General features: G+C 32.1%; 1 protein-coding gene across 1 annotated transcript in view; it reads right to left on the reverse strand.

Moving 5' to 3' along the window:
- LOC136034073 (cell division control protein 45 homolog) overlaps positions 1–16,255 on the reverse strand; it is a gene marked incomplete in the record, with an annotated part of 98,361 nt that overhangs the window by 47,956 nt on the left and 34,150 nt on the right. Inside the window, 2 exon segments of the mRNA XM_065715192.1 lie at positions 8,715–8,846; positions 15,026–15,193. Coding sequence (XP_065571264.1) covers positions 8,715–8,846; positions 15,026–15,193 — 300 coding nt within the window.

The following is a 16,255-nucleotide window of genomic DNA, read 5'->3' on the forward strand; positions in this document are numbered from 1 at the left end:
AAAACAGTACAAGAGGGATCTATTCCTACTTCATTTTTAAACCTGAACCAACAAGGCGAGATAAAAGGCATTTTTTGAGAAATTAACCAGCAAGGTGACATAAAAGACACTTTTTAGCAAATTTAGCAATATAAAAAACCATATATTTCAATGAACTCTTTCAAGCTTTTTTGAACGTGACCCAATATGGTGAGATAAAAGACTGTTTTTCCGAAATTTAGCTGCACAAAAAAACTTGTACTTGATAAAGAACTTTTCTGAAATAAATGTCTTTTATCGTTGAAAGGAAAGATGATTAAATTTCCTGCACATTTATTTTCACTAGAAAAAGAATTGAAGATGTAATTTATTGAGTCCTAGTTGATCTTCCCTGGCGCAAGGATGCTAAGACTGTTTTAAAAAGATTTTAGTTTCAATGGTCGTATTTAATATATTTCTTTTATATTTTCATTTGTTTTGCTAAGCACGGTCCTTGGATTAAGGGTTGATCTATTTATTTAGGGTTGGTTCCACTGTCTTGAGAAAAAAATTCATGTCGTTTCTACTTGTTGTTTGTACTTATGATTCATTTTATCAGGAATTATTCCCCAATGTAAAACTTAATTCCAATGATTATGAAAACGTACTATTCCCCTTCTTTTTTTAAGGTTATATGTTATTTTCCTCGGAGATTAACTTTTCTACGTTGGTTTATTCTCGATTAATATTTGAAATGAAATAGCAAAAAAAAATCCAGTTTTAAATGCAATTTCGATTTGATCAAACACAAATTTGTTTGATCCGTCCCGTCTGGCTACATGACTAGGGGCAAACCGCCTTTAATTTTATCAGGAACTTGGCAAGATGCCAAATTACCTCCCTCTCCCTTTTCTGCCTACGCTCCTGTTGAATAAACCTGTTTAAACCTTGAAAGTGGGTTTAGCCACTAGCTATAATTTAACCATTTTTTCATAGAATTAGTTTAAAGTATCCTTGTAGTTTTTTTCTTTTCTTTTGGGGTGAAGATGGGTTTTTTTTCGTTTTTTTAGGGTGAAGATGGTTTTTTTTAAGAGATTTAGCTTCTTTGGATTATGAAAATAGAATTACTATCCGTACCTGAGTAGAAGAGACATCACAAATTATAGAGTAATCCAAGGAAAATTGAAAATTTAATCATATAAAAACACAAATATTAGTCATATTTTTCCCTCTCTTTCTTCAACTACACTTTACATTGTGCCAAACACAAAAGAACCACTTTCTCAAAATGGGGAAAATAGGTATATATTTGTAGATATTTTTTACAAAATGTTTTTCTTTATTCTAACTCTTTATAATCATAGATAAAGCTTAAAAATAAAAAATATGCCTGCTTAAAAAGTTTTTCCCCATCTTTTTTCATTAGCAATAATTCAAATCGATTATTTTGTTGAACAGACTAGAATTGCCAGCTGTATAAAACTAAAAAATAATACCTTCTTTTACATTAAAATTAGAGGTATTGATTATAAAATAGGTTGATAAATATCATTTTTTTTAATTAAATAAAAAAACAAGTTTTTTTTAACAGAAAGTATGGAGCGAAATTAAAACTTAAAACGAACAGAAATTACTTCGTATATGAAAGGGGCTGCTTCCTCATCAACGCCCCACTCTTTATGCTAAAGTTTGACTCTCTTAACTCTACTTTTTAAAACAGTAAAAAACTTTAGCGTAAAGAGTGGGGCGTTGATGTGGAAGCAGCCCCTTTCATATACGAAGTAGCTTCTGTTCGTTTTAAGTTTTAATGACACTCCTTACTTTCCGTTACAGAAACTTGTTTTTTTATTTAATTCTGAACGTTTTTGAATCAATGCATGTTTTGATTTTGACTTTCCGCAGATGAAAAATTAAAACGAAATATAAATACAGATTTATTTTTTTGGCTAATTGGCTTTCTCATACTTTTGATCGAATGATTTTGAGAAAAAAGGAGCGAGGGAGGAGGCCTAGTTGCCCTCCGATTTTCTGGTTACTTAAAAAGGCAACTAGAACCTTTATTTTTTTAACGAACGTTTTTATTAGTAAAAGATATACGTAGCTTACAAATTAGCTTACGCAATGAACTTCTTTATTCTCATGTTTTTATTACGTATATGAAGGGATCCACCCCTCGTCAGTACCTCGCTCTTTACACTAAAGCTTAAATTTTGTCCCAATTACTTAAGAATGACCCCTGAATCGCAAAAGCCGTAGAGTAAATAGTTGAAATTACTAAAAATACTTTAGCGTAAAGAACAAGGTATTAGGAGGAGGTGAGCCCATCATATGCGTAATAATTTCAGCTCGTTTTAAGTTTTAATGCTTCTCCTTATTTTCAGTTGAAAAAACTTTTTCATGTTCATTTTTTCATTGTTTTTTTTTTAATAATGCTAGAAAATCCTGCGCTCCCTTCATAAAAATTTTCTTCCCCCATGACAAATTCCTCCAACATATCCCCCTCTTCTCAACCCCCCCCCCCCACACACACACAACCTAAAAATCTCGCTGAAAACGTCTGTACGCTTCCAAATAACCATTACTATATGTAAGCACTGGTCAAAGTTTGTAACTTGTGGCCCCTCCCACGGGGACTGTGGGGGAGTAAGTCGTCCCCAAAGACATAGTTATAAGGTTTTTTTACTAAGCTGAATAAAATGACTATCTCAGAATTTTGATCTGGTGACTTTGGGAAAATAATTAGCGTGGGAGGGGGCCTAGATGTCCTCCAATTTTTTGGTCACTTAAAAAGGACACTAAAACTTTCATTTTCGTTAGAATGAGCCCTCTCGCAACATTCTAGGACCACTGGGTCGATACGATCACCCCTTGAAAAAAAAACAACAAACAAACAAACAAACAAATAAACACGCATCCGTGATCTACCTTCTGCCAAAAAATACAAATTTCCACATTTTTGTAGATAGGAGCTTGACACTTCTACAGCAGGGTTCTCTAATACGCTGAATCTGATGGTGTGATTTTCGTTAGGGGTTGTTTCCCCTATTTTCTAAAATAAGGCAAAATTTTTTCAGGCTCGTAACTTTTGATGGGTAAGATTAAACTTGATGAAACTTATATATTTAAAATCAGCATTAAAATGCGATTTTTTTACGAAGCTATTGGGATCAAAATTCCATTTTTTAGAGCTTTGTTTACTATTGAGCCGGGTTGCTCCTTATTACAGTTCGTTACCACGAACTGTTTGACAAATTTAACTAAAAATACTATTGAATTAACTGAATAAGCAATGCAATTTCTTTTGTTAATTAATACTTTAATTTAGTCGTTAAAAGATTAGAAACTAGACCTAATAGTAGATTGGCCCAGAAAACTAAGCTACCTCTTTCATTATGGGTAAAATTAGCTTACTATTCAAAATCAATTAGCATACTTTTAGAAAAATTCTAGTTAAAAGCACAGAAAATATGATCTTCGATTGAAAATGGAGGTTGTTTTGAATTTCTTATAGTTCTTCTAAGCAACACTACACATTCAGTGGCACCATAGAGAAACAGAGAGTTAAAAAAAAATTTATTTTTAAAAATCGTCGTTTAATGACTTCATATTTCTCCCAAAAGAGCAAATCAGATTTTAAAAAGGCGTTTTTAATTTTGTCAGTCTAAATTTGTTACTCTGCGTTAGTTAACCCAAAGCGTTACTTAAACCGGTTTAAAAAAGTTCGGGTATTTTTTCTCGAAAATAAGAAATGATGAGATTAGCTTTCAAAAATACAACGCAAAAATAAATCAAATGGATTAATGTACATTTTTTAACAAGGGAGAATAGAGCAGTAATTTCTCTTTTGCTCTTCAGTGGTACAAATAGCTTTTAATTTCTAATAAACCTACTTTAATAATCAAAATTTTCCTCTCCCCAACTGATCCTCCTCCTTTTCCTCTTCCTAACTCCTTGCAAATTTACTCCTTACACTCCTTTCACCCCTTAACCCTCATAAACGGGATGAAACATTATCATTCCGTCTAACAGCTTGCCAGAAGTGTTTCCAAGCCGACCTATTATATTGTTTTGAATGTTTCACTCATCCTGTAATTAAAATTTTAATTATATGTTTAATCATTTATTTTATATTGATTCTTATAATTATATGAACCTCCATCTTCATCGATTTCGGACAATGATCTTAATAGTAACAAATCTCAATGCAATGGTGTGTTGCGATTTGGGATACCCTTATAGCAAAGGTGATCCCTAAAATCCTTTTGTTACCCCAATCACGAGTTTTAGTTAAAAACCAAGTTCCATTAAATGATAAATTAAGCTCGTTTTGAATTTTTCTAGTCCGTTAAGTATCGCTGCAAATTTAGCGTCACTCGTAGCTTTTGATTTCTAAAAACCACTGCTACTACTAACAACTCACCGCAGCACCAAGCAGCCTGAGGTCAACACAGCTACGCACAATCCTCCCCCATCCTAATCTACTCAAGACCTCTCTCTTTACAGTGGAACTTCGCAGGAAGTTCCAATTTCCCTTCAATTTTTCTTTGTGACATTCTCCTACCCATTCGCGGACGACGACCAGCTTTCTGTTTAGCCCTAGACAGTTGGCCGAAAAGGACAACTTTCACAATACCATCCTTCGTCCACCAAACGTACACTACTACAACTACTACTACTAATAACTCACTGCAGCACCAAGCCGCCTGAGGCCAACACAGCTACGCACGCTCCTCCTCCAGCATAATCTATTTAAAGCCTCCCTCTTTACACCCTCCCAGGAAGTTCCCATTTCCTTTAAGTCTTTATTTATGACATCCTCCCAACCCAGACAAGGACGACCTGCTTTCCGTGTAGCCCCAGACAGTTGGCCAAATAGGACAATCTTCGGTAATCTGTCATCCTTCATCCGTAGAACGTGGCCTAGCCATCTCAACCTTTCTTTCATTATAGCCCTAGAAAGCGGGATTGACCCACATTTTTCGTACAACCTACTGTTTGAAATACGGTCAGTCAGCCGGGTACTCAGAACAATCCGTAGGCAATTTCTCTGGAAAACATCTAGTAAATTTTCATCTGCTTTTCGGAGTGCCCATGCTTCAGACCCATATTTGACCACTGTCATCACTGTAGCTTCCAATATTCTAACCTTGGTATGTAGACTTATCTTTCTATTCTTCCAAACTTTTTTTACTGTGAAAAAACACCCTGAGCCTTAGCTATTCTACTTTTAAAATCTTCACTGCTCCCACCATCTTTACTAATAATACTACCAAGGTAACTGAAGCTCCCAACCTGATCAATCTTTTCGTTACCTAATGTCACCTGTTCATCTTCACTTATTCCTAGCCTTAGTGACTTAGTCTTCTTAACATTAATTTTCAAGCCTATTTTAGCACCCTGAACTCGCAGAACCTCTAAAAATTCATTCATTTTGCTCACACTTCCATCTAATATGCTTAAATCATCAGCATAATCTAAGTCCAGGAGCGTTTTTCCTCCCCATTTGATTCCATGGTCTCCAATTGCCTTTCCTGTGCTCCTTAAGACGAAGTCCATCAAAATGATCCATATAAAGGGGGATAGAACACAACCCTGCTTAACTCCTGATTTATTACAAAACCAGTTGCTAACCTCATTTCCTACCTTAACCGCAGCAGTATTATTCTCGTACATAGCACAAATCACTTTAATGTATTTTTCTGGTATACCATATAACGATAAGACCTTTGTTAACGCTCTTCTATCAACAGAATCGGAAGCTTGCTCATAATCGACAAAACTGAGGACCAAAGGTGTTTGACAACGAAGGGACTTCTCAATTATTAACCTAAGAGTGAAAACTTGGTCGGCACATCCTCTACCTTTTCTAAAACCGCATTGTTTTTCCCTTAAAACTTTGTCTACAGCATCTCTCAGTCTAAAAAGTATAATATTACTCAGTAATTTGCTACATACAGAGACCAGACTAATGCCTCGATAATTACGACACTCACTCTTGTCACCTTTCTTATACAGTGGTTTAACTAAGGTTTTTTCTAAAATCATTGGGTACTTCCCCTTTTTCAAAAATCATGTTCATAATCTTCAGTAGCTTATTCCTAACCTCAGAGCCACCATATTTAAGAAACTCATTAATCATACTACCAGCACCTGGGGCCTCATTATTATTTTTTAATCCTTTCAACAAAACCCTAAAAAAGCGCGTAGAATCACACTTTTCGTGCAGCCTAGTATTTGAAATATGTTTAGTCAGTCAGGTACCCAAACTTTCACAATACCATCTTTCATCCGCAAAACGTACCCTAGCCATCTCAACCTTTCTCTCAATAAAGCCCTAGAAAAGCGGGTTGGATCACACTTTTCGTACAGCCTACTATTTGAAATATGTTTAGTCAGTCAGGTAACCAAAACCACCCGTGGGCAATTTTTCTGAAAAACATCAGCAAATCTTCCTCAATTTTTTCAGAGTATGCATGCTTTCGATCCCTATTTGACCACTATCATCACCGTAGCTTCCAATATTCTAATCTTGGTTTCCAGACTTATATTCCTACTATTTCTTTAAACCCATCTTAAATTCTTAAGGGCACCAGTCTTATGAATTTCACAGATCAAATTCATGGGGCAAATAAATTCATCTTAAAGTAAGGAATCCGAAATTGGGAAAAGTAAATTGTCGACTATAAAATCCTAGAAGGGTATATCTACAAAAAAAAGTACAAAAATTATCCTGAGTTCAAATAGAATTTTGTTGTGTAGCGAATCAAAGAAGGGATTATCTACGAAAACAGAGTTTTAGAGATAAAAGTGTACAAATTATTCCGATTTCTATCGAATTTTGTTGTTTAGCGAATCCAAGAAGGATATATCTTCGAAAAAAAGTTCTACAGCAAAAAAGAGTACAAATTATCCCGATTTCAATCGAATTTTGTTGTTTAGCGAATCCAAGAAGGGTATGTCTTCGAAAAAAGAGTTCTACAGAAAAAAGAGTACAAAAATTATCCCGAGTTCAAATCGAATTTTGTGGTTTAGCGAATCCGATAAGGGTATATCTTCGAAAAAACGAGTTCTATAGAAAAAAGAGTACAAAAATTATCCCGAGTTCAAATCGAATTTTGTTGTTTAGCGAATCCAAGATATATATATATATATATAGGATATATCTTCGAAAAAAAGTTCTACAGAAAAAAAGAGCACAAATTATCCCGATTTCTATCGAATTTTGTTGTTTAGCGAATCCAAGAAGGGTATATCTTCAAACAACGAGTTCTACAGAAAAAATTGCACAAAAATTATCCCGAGTTCAAATCGAATTTTGTTGTTTAGCAAATCCAAGATATATATATATATATATATATATATATATATATATATATATATATATATATATAGGATATATCTTCGAAAAAAAAGAGTTCTACAGAAAAAAGAGCACAAATTATCCCGATTTCTATCGAATTTTGTTGTTTAGCGAATCCAAGAAGGGTATATCTTCAAACAACGAGTTCTACAGAAAAAATTGTACAAAAATTATCCCGAGTTCAAATCGAATTTTGTTGTTTAGCGAATCCAAGATATATATATATAGGATATATCTTCGAAAAAAAGTTCTACAGTAAAAAAGAGCACAAATTATCCCGATTTCTATCGAATTTTGTTGTTTAGCGAATCCAAGAAGGGTATATCTTCAAACAACGAGTTCTACAGAAAAAATTGTACAAAAATTATCCCGAGTTAAAATCGAATTTTGTTGTTTAGCAAATCCAAGATATATATATATATATATATATATAGGATATATCTTCGAAAAAAAGTTCTACAGAAAAAAAGAGCACAAATTATCCCGATTTCTATCGAATTTTGTTGTTTAGCGAATCCAAGAAGGGTATATCTTCAAACAACAAGATATTGACTTGCTCAGTGCATTAGGGAAAGAATAACACAGAAAAGACCGAACTACAACAAAATTAAAAATATATAGTTTATTATCATAAGCAGGACAGCAGAAATTAATTTCCCTTACAGTAGCAGGGAAATTTATTGGAAGATTTATTGAAAATGTGAAGTAACTTCTCTTTAATTTTTTTGTTATAAAAAAAAGAACAACCTTAGAATTTTCTATATACTCTTTGTTTTTTATGTTTTGGTTATTTTTGTATCATTTACATTTTGAAGCATTCAGACGACGAAGCACACGCCAGCTATCATTCAATGTAGTTATCACTATTCTTAAATTTATAATAGATGGCATTGTGCTTATCTCCTATAATAAAAACAACGGAATGAAATCACTTAAAATAGCATTATTTGATATATACTAATAAGATTTTTTTTATTAGTATAGATCTATAAGAATATTTTTTAAGCAGAGCTAATGAAGTTCCACTAATTAAATACAGAGTGATTTTATAACGACTAAAACTATAATACTATAATACTAAAACGGATACTAATACTAACACTAATACTATACTATTAAAAATACTACTTCACTACTATACTGTAATACTGTACTACTATACTACTAAAAAACTACTAATACTATAATAATAATAATGATTTTTAAAACGACTCTCAACCTCATATAAAATCTTTAGGATTGATTTAGAATCTGCTACTCTTAATACTCCAATAGAATTACCACCAAGTGATTCAGCGCAAGCTGTTGGCCACCAAACATAAAGGAGGAAGAGAAATGTCAATTCAAACATAAAAATAAATAAGAAGAAACGAAAGGTGAAAAGAAAAAGAATTACCCAAGATCTGCCAAGAACTCGGCGAACCGTTTCTGTCCCTTTAAGGTCCATATTTTAAACTTGCATGACGTATATCTTGTATGGTAAACACTCTCACTCAACGTCCAATGCCGATACAACGCCAACGATAAGCTGGAATAATATAATCATTATTATCATTGCAGTATTGGTTGTAGTATTTGAGATTATTTGCACTTTAAATTAAAGGGAGTTTATTTTTATTTGTATAAACACTTATCTCCTCTATACTTAAATTTATTAGGCCAAATATATATATATATATATATATATATATATATATATATATATATATATATATATATATATATATATATATATATATATATATATATGTAATTCCTATAAATTATAATGCCAATAATCTTTTTCTTCTTGTCATTTTTTGGTAAAAATGGTTTATTTTTTAGGTTTATATTTTATTATTTTTAGCTTTCAGGATTTTTATATGTTTTTTACTTTTTTATATTTTTTTGTTGTTTTTTTCTTATATTTTTATATATTTTTCTATATTTTTGTAATTGTTTTGCATTTTTAGAGTAAATTTTATATTTTTATATATATTTTATAATTTTTTTATTATATTTTTTATACATTTTATTTTATATTATATTTTTACATTATCTAATATATACTTATATATATTTTTTATATTCTTATATATTTTTTATACTTTTTATATTTAGGTTTTTATATGTTTATTAGGTTTTTATTACGTTTTTAGGTTTATATTTTATGTATTTATAGGTTCCTATTTTAGGTTATTTTAGGGTTTTTTTTATTTTGAAGCCAAACTCTGGCACTCAATTAAAAGTTCTTGCTTACCAAACCGAGCAAGTTTATAACTATCGTGAACTTTTTAAAAGTAATTAAGACTCCCATTTTATTTCCGTTTTTTTTTAATTCCTTCGTTATCTCTTTTAAAATACCGTCTTGATAGTATTTCTACTCACTGCTATCCACCACACCAATCTGAAATATTCTAATAAAACCTACCACGCTAGACCTTTATTTTTTGCCATAAAATAAATTCTTGAAATCCGAAAAAAGAAAATAAAATTCTTGTGAATTATCTTCTACAAAGAAATTTCATCTCCTGACGAAATATTAATTTGCCATGTTTTGATTTTCTTTGTCTATATTGTAATTGTAGCCTCAGATTTTCAATCAGTTTATAACACTAAAAACTTTCATGCTCTAATACTTAAATACCTCAGAAATCCTTACAAGTTAAGGAAATTAAAAAAAAAAAATCGTAAAACATATATACGTATACATATATACATATATTGTTATATATGTATATATGCATACATATATATACATATATTGTTTTTTTTCTATTTTGGAATTCTTCGTCACAATATTAACATCAAGCTTGTCACTAGCAGCCTCCAAAAGCTTTAAATAACGATATAGTACTGATATAATGGAAATGTGCTAACAATGCAAACGCTAGTCTACAGACTTTAAACGATATGCGTAGGTTCAGTGCGAACACAAAGAGTATTAAGTATGCATACATAGCGTATGCCCGCCCCATTCTGAAATATGCGTGCCCTGTTTGGGTGCCTTCGGCACTTAGAACAGTGTATCTTTGTCATGAGCTTGAATCGGTTCAGAAGCGAGCGGTGTCGATCATCTTGGGCCGCCGTGACATCCCCTACGAAAAGGCTCTGGAACTGCTAGGACTGCCGTCACTCTAAAACCGGTACGAAACTCTGATAATGAGTTTTGGAAAGTTCTTGCTTTCTAAATCTCAGCACCGTGATATTCTACCTGATCAACCTCTACCATCATGAACGAGAAAGCAAGATAAGTTACTTCCTGTTAAAGCAAGAACAAACCGATATGGTAATTCTTTCGTCCCGGTTTTCGTAAAAATGTACAATAAGAGTAAATATTTATAGTTTGATTTATATTTACAAGTGTAGTTTGATTTTGAATATGTTGTAAAGAAAAATAAATCAGCGATAGCTGTCAAGTTTTTGCTATTAAACCTGTCTACTACTGTCTACTACATATAGCAGTAATTTGCAGATTCGCAGATTCGCAGGTATTGGCAGATTTGTTTCTCCCCAGCTTTGTTTATCACCAAAAAAAGAGGTTTATGAAAAGTACGACCGCATAAATTTTTTTTAAGATAATATGACAGGATAGGCTTCGTTTTAAAATAGAAGATTAATGAATAAACGCCAATAAATAAAACATTTTTTTTTAATTTAAATCTTACTTCGGAGGGATACGGCTTTATTAGATCTATACAAAAAATAAAATAGACCACCTCTAATTCAACTCTTGACTCATCTATACAAACATAATTAAGTGCAGTCTATTTTAGAAGCAATTCTCTTCTAATTTTGCTACTGATTTAGCAAACTTGGATATTAAGCCACTTTTTTAAATGGTGATACTACTTAAGTAAAAATGGCCAAGTACCGCCATCTAAAAATGGCGGTACTGCCGGATGCAAGCAGCTTTTCAGAATGAAATACTATTGAAACCGAGAGAGGGGAAGCAACTGATTCCTTCCTCTGGGCTATTTTACTATTTTACTTTATCTAGGCTATAATACTCGCATTTGTGACAAAGCACCCCGTGTTCATGTGGTCCCATTCATTGTCCAAAATAGTATGTATTTTGCTATATAATATCTCGTGATACGTCATTTCTTCTTTGTTAAAGTACAATTGCTATATTCTCGACTTGTGAAAATCAAACAAGAAACACAATTCAAATTGAAACACAAGAAAAGTCCCAACCAACTATTTCCTTTGATTTCATTTATATATATTCCTTTTTACTACTTCTAAGCCTTTTTTCATTTAGCTTGTCCGTAATTTCTATTTCAGGCTGTTCAATTTCCTCGTTTTATAAATACTTTTGTTCACATCTGCATCCGTAAATTTACCAATAATTTTCAAATTCACAATCTGTCTATACAAATATGAACCAGTCACCTCTATCTTAAATCCGTATATATTCAGTAAATCTTTTCGGTTTCATTGTGTTGCGGAGCAACACTACTGCTTTCGTAGTTTTTTTTTTTTTTTTTTTTTTTTTTTTTTTTTTTTTTTTTTTTTTTTTTTTTTTTTTTTTTTTTTTTTCACCGTGATCAGTGACCTGTAGCTCCGAAGTGGTAAGAGTTAAAAATTTGAGATTTTTCAGAGGGAAGGGAAACGTGAAACAGAGTAAAAAAGTTCCAGAGAAGTTCCTTAAAATTTCTAACAGTTTTGCATAAAAAAAAATAAAACGGTTTTTTTCTTAGAAACTGTGCGTTCGATGTTTGGCGTCAAGTTAAGACGACCCTAGCTTCGGAAATAAACTTGTTAGAAATACAGTTATGCTGAACTCATGTAGAACTTTCATTTGTCTCTTCGAGAACCGGAGCACAAAATTCCGTAGCTCTTACAGATTTCCCGAAAATAATTCCGGAAAAGTCCATCTCGTTCCGATTCTTTTGGAATTTTCTCAAATTTTCGATTTTGATGTTTCTTATATTTTTATCGAGTAGTGCTATGAAAAGTATGCAAGAAGAAGTGAAGTGTTCTATATACCAAGTTGCTTCGCTCTCTAAGAAATAATTTCCGAAGTTTCGACGTTCTAGAGGTAACTTCTGTTCTGGACCAGCTAGAATTTTTTTCCAACGCGGTTCGACAGGTCTCGATCTCCTAACAACTGGAGCTTACAATAGTTTCTCCGAAATAAAATTCCTTCTTTGGGTTTTTCTATTTGGAAGTTTTGTCATGCCCTCGGGGCAATTTAAATTTTTTGGTGAATTTGGTTTGTTTTATATTTTCCTAGTTTAGACCATCAAAAGTTAAGCAGAAAACTATAAGACGTTATTTCCGTATCTCTTTCAGATTTCCCGGAAATATCAACTGTGTCCCGTAGGGCACAGTTGCTGCAACACTTCCCGTTGCACAGGCAACGGAGGTCTAGTTTAAGATTGTTCTTTTTCTTCATTTTCACATTGCTGTCAACTTTATCTTGTACTTTTTACATTGGTTTCATACATTTTTTTAAGGTCTCGTGCATTTTTTTTTTCGTTTTCCCGTATTCTACAATCTTCAAACTCCTTTTATCCACTTTATTTTTTCATTCAAGCTTTTCGGTTTTTCCCATTTCTTCTATTTTTTATCGATTCCGTTTAAGGGAGTTCTCTCTTTCGTTTTCACACAGCCCCCTTCACAGCTCCTTGTGAAATTTTTAGCAGGAAGTAAAGCATACCAGAGGTTCTTCCAACAAAGAACCTTTGCTTTAACTTGAGGAGAGCTAATTCTAGGCCATGATTAACAAAAAAGTGTTTTTTTCCATTCACGAATAAAGCAAGAAAAGGTATCAGAACATTTTGTTATGTTAACAGTTCATTAAAATGAACTGCTAACGAACTACAAGTAAGGAATGACTCATCCCAATTGTAGCCTAAACTCTAGAGAAAAGAATTTTTGGTAACAATTAATCCATAAAAATATTCAGCCTGTTACACAGATTTCATACATTTTTTTATGGTCTCGTACATTTTTCTTCATTTTCCTGTATTCTACAATCTTCAAACTACTTTTATCCACTTTAGTTCTTCATTCAAGCTTTTCGGTTTTACCTTTTCTTCTATTTTTTTTTTTATTCCATTTAAGGCTGATCTCTCTTTCGTTTTCACACAGTCCCTTCACAGCTCCTTGTGAAATTTTTAGCAGGAAGTAAAGCCTACCAGAGGCTCCTCCAATGGGAACCCTTGCTTTAACTTGAGAAGGGCTAATTTTAGGCCACGATTAACAAAGAAGAATTATTTTCATTCACGAATAAAGCAAGAAAAGGTATCAGAACGGTCTGTTATGTTAACAGTTCGTTACCATGAACTGATATCGAACTACAAGTAAGGAATGACTCATCCCAATAGTAGCCTAAACTCTAGAGAAAAGAATTTTTGGTAACAATTAATGCATAAAAATATTCAGCTTGTTACACTGATCCAAATTATAAAAAATATTAAGTTTAAAGTTACCCATCGAAAACTAAAAACTTCAGATAATTTGGCTGATTTTTGAAAAAAAGGACCCCCTCCCCCAAAAAAAAGTCAAGCGATCTTAATGAAAATCAAACAATCAGATCCAGTACATAAAAGAGCACTAAAATGTGTGCTTCAAGCTCCTATGCAAAAAAGTTTGGGATTTTGTGTTTTTAGCCAGTAAAAAGATCAGAGAATGCGTATTTATGTTTTTTTTTTTTTTCAGGGGTGATCGTATCAAACCAAATGGTCTTAGACGACCAGAAAGGAGTTCATTCAAACAGAAATTAAAAGTTTTAGTACCCTTTTTAAGTGACTAAAATGATCGGAGGGCAACTAGCCCCCTTTTCATGCCCTGTTTTCCCCCAAAGACATCCGATCGAATATCAGTCAGTTGCGGAATTTACCCATTGTTTGCATATAATATTTGTTATTGCGAAACAGAAATTTTTCAGGGGAGTCTCCACGGAGAGAATTTTCCATGGGGAGAAACGTTACCGTATGGAATTGATTTGAAAAACAGTAAAAAGTTAAAATTAAATAAAACAAGTTTTTCCAGCTCAGAGTAAGGAGCATCTTTAAAACTTAAAACGGTCTTCACACCAAAAAGTCACACTTCAGCATAAAGATCAAGGGATGAAGAGGAGACTACCCCCCCCCCCCCAGGTACGGGATAATTTATGTTTGTTTCAAGTTTTAGTATTGATCATTACTTTCAGTTGAAAAACCTTACTTTTAGTTATTTTTTTTAATTGGGATCAGGCAATGCGGGATTAGAACGCTATTCCTAATGATCTTTATCTTTCCCTACCCCCAAGGATCATCTTTTATAGAATAACCATTTTGTCAGATTTATTTTTTCTCTTAGTCTTCTTTGCTGTTTTGTTTCATTTTATTTCTCCTTCAGTCTCGTCCATCAATTTTATTTGTTTGTCTTATTTTTTTCTATAATTTTTAAGCCTTTTATAGGACTTAGTTTTGTTGTAAAGTTTTCCTATTTCTTTGTTTTCAACTTTTTTTTTTATTTTTGGATAGGTTGTTTCAGGGAAAATTATTCTTTATTCTTGTTTTTCCAATTATTTTCCTTTATTATTTGTTTACATTTATTGTGTTCATTTATTGCTTTAATTTTTGTTTATTATTCTTTCGTTGTCTATGGATTTTCCCTTTTCCTTAACTTTTTTTTTCTCTGTACAAGCTTCACTTCTGTGGTTTAAGGATAACGTACTAACACAGTTTTCATATATTTAGTAAACAGGGTAATAAAAACCAAAAAAAAACTTACTCTTTTTCAAAGAAAATTTTCATACAATTTTTGGCAACTGAATTTGCTCTTTCTCCATGTTTTGACAATCTGGATACATGATTTTGAAGCTTCCCTATTGCTAAAGTAAACTGAGTGGACTCCACCTTCTGAAGGAGGTACTGTTCTGTCACACCAATAATCGCCCACCTAAAAACATATAATAAAAATATAATAAACACATAATTAAAAAAAAAACATATTAAAACATAAAAATATTAAAAACATATTAACACATTAACATATTAAACACATATTAAAATATTTTAAACATATTAAAACATATTAAACATAATATATTAAACATATATTATTTACCTAAAAACATATTGTACCTAAAAACATATTAAACATATTAAAATATTAAAAACATATAATAAACATATAATAAAACATATAATATAGAGAAAGCCGTAGTAATAGATAAATATAGTATCAGAAGTAGAGGAATGCACACAAGGACCTCGTCAGGCAAAGAAGGCAAAGAAGATTCTGGAATTTGGGGTCGTATTATTCGATATGGATTAAAAAATGCCCTTTTTTCAGATAAATCTTTCTTTCTGTTTACTTAGAATTACCTACAATATAATTTTAATTTACAGAGGTTATGAGGTTTCAAGAGGTTATTTAAAGAGGTTATGAGGTTGAAAAGCTCGGAAAGGCTAGCCTGTTTGTAATGTATAAAATTCTATTTTTATCTGGCTTTTTTCTCTATCTTTATTTTTCTCTATCCATCTTTCTCTATCTCTATTTTTCTATTATTAGATCTCTATTTTCTATTTTTATCTCTATTTTCTCTATCTTAACTTTATTTTTTTATCTGGCTACATTTATGTATTTTTATCCGGTTAGGTTTATCTGGAAATCCACAGGCTAAGAAGTGGTGCAAATTCTGGAATTTGGAGTCGTACTATTCGATGTGGATTAAAAGATTGCAAATAACAGAAACTTTCAACTTAAATTCATTTCAAATATGGCGAGATACATTGCAAATAACAGAAACTTTCAACTTAAATTCATTTCAAATATGGCCAGATGCCAAATATGACACGGCTAGAGCGGAAGAACCGTGGCAAGAATAAGAAGATGTACGCATTTTCGGCTTCTGTGTTACCCATTCAACATAGGTTGAAATGGCATATGGATTAAACGTTAATTAAATTTCTCACCGTAAGATTTTAAAGAGGTTATGAGGTTAAAACCATTGATGTT

Source organism: Artemia franciscana, chromosome 12 (assembly GCF_032884065.1).
Source record: "Artemia franciscana chromosome 12, ASM3288406v1, whole genome shotgun sequence".
Classification (NCBI taxonomy): domain Eukaryota; kingdom Metazoa; phylum Arthropoda; class Branchiopoda; order Anostraca; family Artemiidae; genus Artemia; species Artemia franciscana.